The 11,127-nt window shown below is 40.7% G+C and overlaps 1 protein-coding gene across 2 annotated transcripts in view; it reads left to right on the top strand.

The window, feature by feature from the left end:
• The first annotated feature begins 1,131 nt into the window (after positions 1-1,131).
• cdh8 (cadherin 8) overlaps positions 1,132-11,127 on the top strand; it is a 143,062-nt gene continuing 133,066 nt past the window's right edge. For both annotated transcript variants that reach the window (XM_077520158.1, XM_077520157.1), the window contains exons 1-2: positions 1,132-1,416; positions 8,262-8,657. In XM_077520158.1, the coding sequence (XP_077376284.1) occupies positions 8,430-8,657 (228 nt within the window). In that variant the 5' untranslated portion in view covers positions 1,132-1,416; positions 8,262-8,429. The remainder of the gene's footprint in view (positions 1,417-8,261; positions 8,658-11,127) is intronic.

The raw sequence follows: 11,127 nt of genomic DNA, 5'->3' as shown, positions 1-11,127 counted from the left end.
GCAAAATTGCAGCCTGCTTGAGTTACAGCATTAGAGGCAGTTACACTAAAACGTACTACTACTACTACTGTAGCATATTACTAGTAGTAGTATAGTAGTAGTAGCAGTAATAATAATTTCAGGCTACTCCAAGGCTTTTTTTGAGCTACAAAGCAAATTGTGCAAAAATATTAAATCGTTACTCATTTAGAAGCATCTCATACAAATGACATTATGCAAGTAGGTACTCATTTTCAAGGCTATTTGGGGATGCTTTGGTCTTGTGAAGTGCTTCATTGGAATGCATACCACTTCAATAAATCACGTGCATTGTACTTATGAACCACCTAAGAAATATAGGCATTGAATTGTGGGCTATTTTACATATTGTCATGTTTTGGTTTGGTGGGGGTGGGTTTTTGTTGTCTTTTGGTCGTTTGTCATGTGTTCCTTGTTTCTTCCCTTGTCCCGTTATGTCAAACCACGTCCACCTGAGTGTTTCTTCCCTTCCCAGTGTATCCACCAATCAGCTTCCCCTGCCACTTGTCTTGCCCAGCTGTGTCTAGTCATTGTCATTAGCCTGTGTGTATTTAGTCCCCTGTTTTCCGTTCGGTTCTTGTGGAGTCATAGTATCTGTTGTGCCTGTTGTTGTCCCTGTGTTCCGTGCCATGCCATGCCTTGTGTTTGTTTTTTGATCTTGTTAATTTTTTCATAGTACCTTGTTTATAGTTTTTTGTTAATTAAATCCCCTTTTTTACCTGCATCCCTGCCTTGCCCTGTTTTTTGGTTGCCTCCTGCATTTGGGTCCTGCCTTCAACACCCCACATCGTGACACATATGATTTCTGAGGCGATATATCCTGAGCTTGCGCATGTGTGTCTGTATCACGCGACAGCCCGCATGGCTCGTATTTGCGCGCCACTAATTAACCACCACTCCCGTTAAAAACCGAGCCTGTCCACTATAAATAAGGGGAAGCATTAAAAGTGGAATGATGCGTTTTGATGTCATAAAAGAGCCCCGTTTTGAACACCGCCACCTCTGCGCGCTCATACGCGCGCCTGTTGACCCAATGGAAGGAGGCTGCTGGTGGTGGGGATGTGTTGGAAGGGGGGGTCTCTCTCTCGCTTTCTCTCGGATCCATCTCTCTCTCTCTCTCTCTCTTCAATCTCCTCTTCCTCACTCCTCTTCTTCACTCCTCCATCCGGCCAGTGAGCCCGTCGGAGCTCTCAACTCGTAGCTTGACGAGCCGCGCAAAGGATTTCTTCCATTTTTTTTTTTTTTTTTTGGAGGGGAGGTCTGGGGGGGTGCAGCGGCAAATTGCTCATTTCCCCCCCCACACCACACCGCCTCGTGCGCACTGGAGTTGCTTTTCATTGAGGAGGAGGGGGGGTCTTGAAAAATGACGCAGCAAAGAAGAACGCAAGTGTCACTATAGTAAGTCAAGCCGCCGTTGTGATTTCGACAGCCGCCAACTTGGACGATTTCCCGCCTGCTTGCTTGCTTCGCTTGCGTTGGCGCGCGCGCGCGCGCCGAGTGCACCTGCTGCTCGCCCCGAGACGAGCTCCGCAAGCGACCCTCGAAACTTCACCTTCAGGCAGTCCGCGTGCGCGCCGAACGCCGCCGTCGAGTGTTTCGAGCTACAAGTTGCGATTGAAGCGACGCACGGACGGGTTTCGAACCGCCGAACGAGCAAAACAAGCAGAAGACAAACGGGCTTCAGTGCGCTGCGGGTACATTGGACAGCTGCCCGGCTCGCCGTGTGGGAGCTGTCCCGGTCTCCGTGGTGCTGAAAGTGATCCGCTCACTCACTCGAATGTCAAAAAATGAGGATTATGCTCCCATTTCGGTTTGATCTATTCGGAACGGACACTTGGTTTAGTATTCCACAATCCATCCGTTGTTGTCCTGCAGGTATCCCGCATCGCCTCTTGGGTGTCCTGAGTCGTGTTTGCTTTGATGTGATACCACTTTACCATGGATTGTTCGACCCTTTCAGCATCATGAATCCCCCTCCTCTACAACACGCCAAACATATTTCGAACAACCTGTGCCCTTTCCCGGTTTCCTTCATCTGTTCCTAGAGTCCGTCCATCCATAGTGTACTGCATGACTCTCGAGTATGTTTGTTCTTCATTCCCCAGTTTACGATCACTTCATCTTTTCTGGGTGAAATACTTCAAGCTCAAGCATTCCGAAAAATATTTGCATCCCAAATCTATCAGCGGTGTCCCACATCCAATCCGTGTCTTCCGTGCACAGCATTCCGCATGACTTTCTAGTATTTTTCACCCATTTCCCCACATACGCTTTCGAGTATCATGAAGATTTCACCTTTTTTTTTTTTTTAATGCCCATTTCCAAAATCCATCACAATCCCCGAACCATTTACGCTACATGTCCCGTATCGCTCCCCGTTTTTTTTCCCCCCCGTCCTTCTCTCATGCTCGACATTCAGCATTTGACACATTTGACACGATTTTGCCTCACATCCACTCCCAGTGCCTCACGTCAATATTTTCCACCCGTCCTCTTATTTCGTTTCATTCATTTCTTTTCAACTATTTCCAGTTTTGTACTTCCCGATTCGCATGGCTGCAGTTTATTGTAGAAATATTCCCATTTTTCAAAATCCCTCCCAATTCAGCAACCTGAATTTGTTGCTCAAGTCCGTTCGCTATCCCCGCGGCATCTGTCGATATAGGACAAAAATCGCTCGCAAGTGACTTGTGTCTATAAAATCCCGCATCCCACAACAATATTTTTTTCCGGCATCCTGCACGATTCATCCTTTTTCCATCGACTTGAGTCCATTTCAAAAGTCCTTCCGAAGTCATCCACGGTGTGTCCCACGCGCTGCATCGCCATGATTTGAACTTTCCCTGCACACCAAACTACTCCTCTGCATTCTGCACCTATTCCTCGTCTTCACATCCATTCCAAGTTGTACTGCAGTAAATCATGCGCCTTCTCCCCAAATCCCGCAACCGTCCCGAGAGAGCACACAAGTTGTATATTTTCCTACTTATACGCCGTATTTTCAGCATTCACCACCAGCGTCCTGCATTTCATATTCTCCATCCAGCGCGAGTGGATTTTCTTTTCCCAGCATCCTGCACCCCGTCATGCAATATTCCAAGAAAACCTTAAACCACTTCAGTCTCCCAAAGTCATCTGTCACATTTCCTATTCGTTCCCGGTATAATGTGAACTTTAATTCCTGCATCCAGCACCAATGCATTTTCCCTAAATTTCATAGAGTGAATTTAGTCTGAAAAAGGATAACATTCGGTCCCAGTGTAAACTCAAGGGCTCAGGAACAAGCCCACAAACTTCAGCATTGGAGACGACCACTCTTTCACTTGAGCTATGCCACGCCTACTGCTCGATAACCTTGCTGGTGTCTCCAAAAAAGCAGACCTAAAAGGTTCAGCGATCGTTCCTCAACCCTTGAGTGACTTTTATTTTTTTGCGTGTTTTACTCTCTTCCAAGTGTAACGTTTAGTTTAGACTGGGACCGAATAGAATCTTTTTAGAGTAAAATTTACTGTGTAAATCCCATGTACCGTAGTTTACTTCCATGTTTCCTCGCTATAACGCGGTTCACTTTTTTGCAATGTTACTGTATCGTGGATTCTTTTTGTAGTGCAATTTTGCATTCTTCTTTTTTTTTCTTTTTTTTTTTTACAGTAATGTACCTATTTTATAACAATTTATGAAGGTTTGAACATTGAGAATGTATAAACAAGAGAGAAATGTGAGAAAATGTAAACACCACAATGAGAAAAGTGTATCAACTGTGTGGTGAGGGGATTTAGAGCCTTAAAACATTTATAGTAAAATTAAAACATAAACCGAACTACTTTGCGTATTTCATTTATTGCGGCTATTTTTCGGAACCTAAACCCCCACGGAAAACAAGGTGACATTTTTAGCCTCTAACATCTTATATTGTGCCTCCAGAAGCCATGTTATTTACTAGTTCGGGTGTGCTCAAAAAATCGCTACGGCAATATATCGTCGCGGGCCACATTACAATACACGTATCGATACGCAGGCGCCAGAATCGATATTGCTCGTTAACTTTAAATAAGCAGCTTGCATTGTAAAAAATAAAACAGCAGCGTTTTTGTAGTTAATTGCCTTCAATTAATGCAAAAGTAGCTCACCAGTGATTGGACAATGTGTCTTGCTAAGATAAATGAAAGCAAGGAAGAATATCAACATTTATTTACGTATAAACTTAACATGGCACGTGTCTTAACTCTTTTACTGCCACACGTTATGGAAAAAAACAAAACAAAAAGTGCCATTTCGCCAATTACGAGCATTCATCAGATTCCATCAGATTCCGTCACATTTCATTGTAATTCCATGCACCAGCAGCCCATTGAAAAGAGACACAATGCTGCCATCTGCTGGCCACAGTTTGGTGGTGTTTTTGATTCCACAACCCATTGACCAGGCAGCGCTGCACTTAGACGTTGCTCGGTCCATTTAAGAAAAAAAACAAAAACAAAAAAAACGTAGATGACGTCATTTCACGTTTATGGCAGCATACATCTTGATTTTACTAATCGTTATTAAACGTTTTTGACAGTCAAATAATTAATGTACCAATTTTCATATATTTTGTTTAGATGAATGTGTTACATGAAAAAAAAAGTGTTTTTATTTCCCCAAATATTTCAAATAAGCACATTTTAGAGCAGTAATTTTAATAATTTGATATTTTTGCTCATATCGGCTCATGCCTATTAATAAATGTTCCCGGTGTGTCTGTGAAAACTGCTCCCTGCTCTGCAGTGCGTCCACATTTAAACCAGGCATGCCGCTTGGTGGTAAACCAGAAAAGCTGCTAACAATTTTTTTTTTGTCAATCAGTATAACAAACATATCCTTTAGGTATACATATGACTGTTATTATAAGATGCAAGAAAATTAATGTAATATATCGGGATACGTATCGCCTTGAAGATCAAGTATCGGAAAACACATGTATCGCGATACGTATCGTATCGTGACCCCTGTATCGTGATACGTATCGTATCATGACCCCTGTATCGTGATACGTATCGTATCGTGAGGTTGGCGACAACACCCAGCCCTATTTACTAGTGTCCAGCACACCCCTTTATATCCATCCAACACGTACGGTATAATTTCCTAGTCTCATCTCGATACTGTATGATATCTCCAGTACTCGTCTTGTCCCAGTATCCTGCATCTCTTTATCTGCATCAAGTGCACGACTCTGTGTACTATTTCACCTCAAAGCACCAGCATCAGCCTCCTGTATCCCTGCATCCAGCCGCCCACGCTTATTTCCCAGTAGTCTATTTTCATCCAAGGCTTCGATATTTTGCCAGTATCCGGCATCCTGCACGTTTTCTCTGCATTTTCCTACATGGATCACCAACTAACTCCTCCCCCCACCCTCCAATCCGTCTCCAGGCCGCGGCATGCCCGGATCACTCGCCACTTTACGATATTGCAGCTGGCTGGAGGAGCAGTCGGCTGCCACTTATTGTCTCGGGAAGTGCCTTGCTGCGGAGATGTGTATTACTCCCCCCCAAAGCGGTGACAACTCGTGCGCGTGCGTGTAGTTGTGGTTGCGGGAGTTAGCGGATCTTAACGGTGGGCCAGTGTTTTTTATTTTTTTAAAAATTTTTATTTTATTTTTTTTTCTCCCGCGTGTCAAGTTAGAGGAGCCGGATAATGAAAGTGACATTTGAGAGAAGCTGCTGATTAAATCCGCTGCGTTATTAAGAGATCGGAGTGCTGCCGATGTGATGTGAAAAGATGCATTATAGTTTAGGAGACTGAATTTAAAAAAAAAAAAAAAGAAAAGAAAAAAAGTATATTCTGGTCACCTCTTTAGAATAAGAGCAGCCCCTTGTGAAGGCTTTGTAAATTGGTCGCTAATTAGCTTAACGTTGTGTCAAAAAAAAATGTTAATAAACCAGCAGGAGCTTATTTGATAAGATCGGTCTCGCCGCCAAATAGTGAGCTTGCGTTCAGCTGCAGTGCTTTGCCTGCTCATGAATAAATCATGTTGTAGTTGTTTTAGACTCTCACTTAAGGCTCCCTTAACAGAAAAAAATAAGAAAAAAAAAAGGGTTACATAAGGCCGTAGCCAAATAGTGAGCCCGCTCGCAAATTGCTGGAAAAGTCCTTTGTAAAAGCGCCGTCATCGTATAAATCAGATTTATTTGACAGCTGAAACTCATTTGCTAAGAACAGATAAAAGGGACCTGGTGCTTGCCAAATAGTGAGCTTGCCTTTGGCTACAATGCTTTTTTTTTTTTTTTTTTTTTTGCCTGCTATGCAAAGCAGCAGAGCTCATGAATAAATAATGCAATAGACTTTAGTTGTTGTTGATTTTCACTTTAAGACTCGTTTTATGGTATTTAACAGAAGAAGTGGCGGCGTGAGCCAACTTGCCAAATATTGAGTCCGCATTTGCAAATGTTGAGTTGGGAAAAGAAAAAAAAAAAAGAAGTACTAATTGCTCAACAATGGTTAAGCACACTTGATAAGAATAACAAAATTGACCAAAGTGCTTGCCAAATTGTGAGCTCCACCATTCGTATACATTTGTTAGTGCAGCTTATGAATTAATATTACTTCATTTCAACTTTCACTTTTACAAAAGGAAAAGTTAATATGTGTCAGTTAGCCAACTGCCATATAGTGAGCCCCACAAAAAATCATTGAAAATGAAATCACAAATGCTTGCTTGACACTTATTTAAATAGTGAGCTCGTTTGTGAGTCATTTCGTCATTCAAAACAACTTTTTCAAACGCATTTTGAGCACACGTGTGTACTACTATACAACTATAAACCGACACTATAAAATATGTATTCACCATAAAGTCCGATTAGTATCACTTGGTACATTCATGAAGGGTTTATAAATAAGTTAATTAACACTTTATAAATTCTAAATAAAAAGTTGTGCCTGACTTAAAACAGTTAAACTGATGGCTCACTATTTGGCAAATTCGCCGTTACATTTTGTTCAGTCTTTAAACCTTCGGTGGCCATTTAGGCATTTAGAACTCGAGTCAAAGGGAACATCAGAGTAAAGCATATAAAAGATAATATATGAGCTACTAGCTTTTATAACTAACGTTTTAAAAAGTATTATACTTTTTATGAGCCCTTGAGGGGGAATTCACCTTTAAACTGCTGCATAGTGTCAATATTTTGTGTTGCACACCACACAGCGAAGCAGACAACGCGCGTGGTGTGTGCACGCACGCACACACGCAAGGAAAGGTTGAGGGTGTGGTGTGGACGGGGTTTGGCGCCGTGCTCAAGGGCACTTCGGGAGTAGTCAGTAATCTTCATGTATTTTTTTTTATTCGTTTGTAGTGGCTAATTAATTTAGCATTGTGTATTTTTCCCTCATTCAATAATTTGTTTTGTGTATTTGGATTTATTGTACTTATTTTAGATTTAATTATTATTATTTTTTGGAAAATCAGTTTTTATGTAACAAGCAAGTGTTAATAACAAGTTATTAACACATTTATAAACTCCCTAATTACACTAATTTCAACTTGGCACCCAGCTTTCTTATTTGATATCTTATTTATTTTATGTATGTATTTATTTATTAAAAAATACCTCAGAAAAATCTGTTTTTATGTAACAAGCAAGTATGAATAAATTATTAACACTTTTATAAACTCTTAATTACACTAATTTTAACATGGCACCCGTTTTTTTTTTTGTTTGATACGTATTTATTTTATGTGTATACTTATTTATTAAAAAATACTTCAGAAAAATAAATTTTTATGTCACAAGCAAGTATAATAAGTTATTAACACATTTATTATCTCTTAATTACACTAATTTCAACTTTTTTGTTTGATACCTTATTTATTTTATGTATGTATTTATTTATTAAAAAATACTTCAGAAAAATCAATTTTTATCTAACAAGCAAGTATGAATAACAAGTTAATAACACATTTATAAACTCTTAATTACACTAATTTCAACTTTTTGTTTGATACCTCATTTATTTTATGTATTTATTTATTTATTAAAAAAATACTTCAGAAAATTACGTTTTTATGTAACAAGCAAGTATTAATAACAAGTTAATAACATGTTTACAAACTCTTATACTGATTGTAACATGGCACCCAGCTTTCTTGTTAATCTAGTAAAAAAACAAAAAACAAATCAAACAAAAAAACCCTAACCCTGTCAACTTGAATTTTGAGATTATTAAATAATCTATGATTGTCTCTCTATCTGGTTTAGGTCTCCCGCTCGGACTAATGGACGCCGCGCCGGACGCCTCGCCACTATGGAAGGCCCCGCCGAGTGACCTTTAGTGCCCGTGACCTTTTGTTGACCATCTGAGGAGCCGAATACCCGCTTGACGAGAGTTTCTGCTATCAAACAAACAAACAAACAAGAGCATCGAGGATGTGGAGGAGATCGGAGGAGATGCCGACAGATGTGTGGATGTCCTTGCTGCTGGTGTGGATTACGTCGCTCCCTTACGTGTCGACGATCCCCGTCGGAGGCGGCGATGCCGCGGCCGGTCCCGGCGAAGGACAGCGACTGCTGAGCCGAGCCAAGAGAGGATGGGTTTGGAACCAAATGTTTGTGCTGGAAGAATTTTCTGGACCCGACCCAATCCTGGTTGGCAGGGTGAGTGGCGGGCTTTTGTCGTCGTTTATATTAAGCTCGCTTATCGTGCGGGAACATTAATTCGGACGTTTGAATGCGCTCCCCTCGCTTCGTCTCCCGGCGGACGTAGGGAGAATTTTTGGTTGTCATGGGGAAGCGAAGATATGGGAAGCGCTTAAATGCTTCTTGGCCATGATTAAGTTCTCCGCCGCGTCCTTCAGGATGCAGGAAGTGAACGCGAGGCTAACCCTACAGCAACGCTAAGCTTTGTTTACAGTACCGGCAAGTGGGTAAATCATAGTTAAGGTAGATTTACAGTTTCATTCCGGTTGACTTGTGTTCTCAAAAACGACCAAAATGTCTATTTACAGTCCCGAAGTATGGTTTGTTTACATTGCTGAAAAGCCAGTCAATTGTAGCTAAGGATGGCTAATGTTGACGATATTAACTCATTCACTCGCCGCCGTCTCCACAGAAGCAGTCCCGTTCGCTCCCGGCTGTTTTACTGGATTTTGACGGATTTCGCAAGGCCCACAGAATATTGTGTTCTATTGCTATAAAAATGTGGGAACCTACCAAAAGAAAAATTAATGTCTCTTCTTTCATCAGGAAAAAAATAGTATGTTTCTATCTGTTTCCGTTTTGCAGCAATTAGCATTAGAAGAGAGCCAAGTTTCATACATTTTCACAAATCTATTTAAAATTGTAAGTAATTGAGCTTTTTTTCTAGATGGCCCTGGTTGATCTCCTTTGCTCTGCTGCCACCTGCTGGCCGTTTGTGTAATAACTACCATTTCTGCAACCGCTCTTTGCAGTTGAGAGGCTGCATCAAAGCCTTCTGTATGCTCTACCATAAAAAAAAACACACACACAAAAAAACATATAAATACGTCTTTAGGAGACTTAGAACATTAAAAAAAACAACATATTTACACGTTATTGGGAGCAAATGAGTTAAGCAAGTAGAGCGTAGCTAAGTTTCTGTTATGTTGCATTCGAAGATGGTCGGAAGTCGGATATATCTGAGTTGGTTTTTTCCCGTTCCGACCTGAAAGCGTTCGAGGCGAAAGTAAACAACCAAAATGGCGGATAGTGATAAATTGTTTCTTATTTTGGTCCTTAAAACTCATTTTGACCTCCAGCAAATTTACCTTCTCGCAATTTTGCTTCATTTATTATTTTTATTTTATTTCACAAGTATTTTTCCATCCAGTTGAGTCGTTCACCGTATGATTTCATGCAGGGATATAGCGACATACTGTCACGTTATGTGAAGTTATGTTGAATATTTATGAATGAAGAAAAGCTATCTAGTTTCAGACTCAAGTAAATTGTGTTTTATCATTCACGGTCTGTGTTTCTGAAGGGAAACCATGACGTCACTTGTAGTTCGTCAGTGAAGTCGGTAACTTCACAGGTGGAATTTCCGAGTTCAAGGGGGCGTTGCCGTACACACTTCCTGGTTTGAACTCGGGAAAAGTCCGACTTCCGACCACCCTCGAATGCAGCATAACCCTACAGCTAAGCTAAGCTTTGTTTACATTACCAGCAAGTGGGTAAAGCGTATTTAAGGTAGCTTTACGGTCTCATTCCTTTTATTTCGTAAAGGTTGGCTTATGTTCTCAAAAATGACTAAGATTTTATTTACAGGCCCGAAGTAAGGCTTGTTTACATTCCTGAAAAGCCAGTCAAATGTAAGCTAAGGTTGGCTAACGTTGCCGACAAGCAAGTAGAGCGTAGTAAAGTTGTGTTGTTGTTGAAAAAGTGAGGGAAACATAGCTGACTCGTGTACACCAAAAAGCACTAAAATGCAGCTAGGTTTATGTTCCCAAAACTTAAGCTAATCTAGCTGTTATGTCTCGTCGCTAATGTTAAGTTCTTATAGTTTTGAGTCCTGTCTTTCATGTCGTCAGAGTGCTTTTATTTTGGAGTTATAGTTTCCTCATGCGTTAGCATCTTTGCTTCCTGTCCTTGTTTCCTCGTTAAGCTGATTGTCTCTCTCACTGATTGACCATCCCCTGTGTATAAATAGTCTACGTCTAATCTTGTCTGTTGTTGGTTTGTCTTGTTTCCTGCCATGTCCCGAACTGGACCATCATAGTAAACGTTGCCTTTGTTTCATGTCCAAGTATCTATGCTTTTTGTTAATATCGCTAAATGCAGTTGTTTTTTTGTTTTGTTTTTTGCCTCCAGCCTTTTGTTGTGAATTTTAGTTGCTACTTTTGTTCCTAGTTAATTTGCTAAGTTCCTAAGTTGTTACTTTTCTTGCATTATTTTTGAGTCCAACCTTGTTGACACGTTCAAATCGCTATTGACTAGTCAATGAATCGAATTTTGTGACATGTGAATCGAGCTTTTTGGGTCCTTTGTTGCATCCTTGTTGAACCAACTCAGTTGAACATAGCTAAAGTTTAGGTCACTAAGCAGTAAGCGCAATGTAGCTAAGCTTGGTTCCTAAAAGTGAATAAAAGTGTAACCTCTGGTTTGTTTA

The sequence above is a fragment of the Festucalex cinctus genome, chromosome 4 (genome assembly GCF_051991245.1).
Source record: "Festucalex cinctus isolate MCC-2025b chromosome 4, RoL_Fcin_1.0, whole genome shotgun sequence".
Classification (NCBI taxonomy): domain Eukaryota; kingdom Metazoa; phylum Chordata; class Actinopteri; order Syngnathiformes; family Syngnathidae; genus Festucalex; species Festucalex cinctus.
The sequence above is the reverse complement of the archived record's forward strand: the minus strand, read 5'-3'. Positions and strand labels throughout refer to the sequence as shown.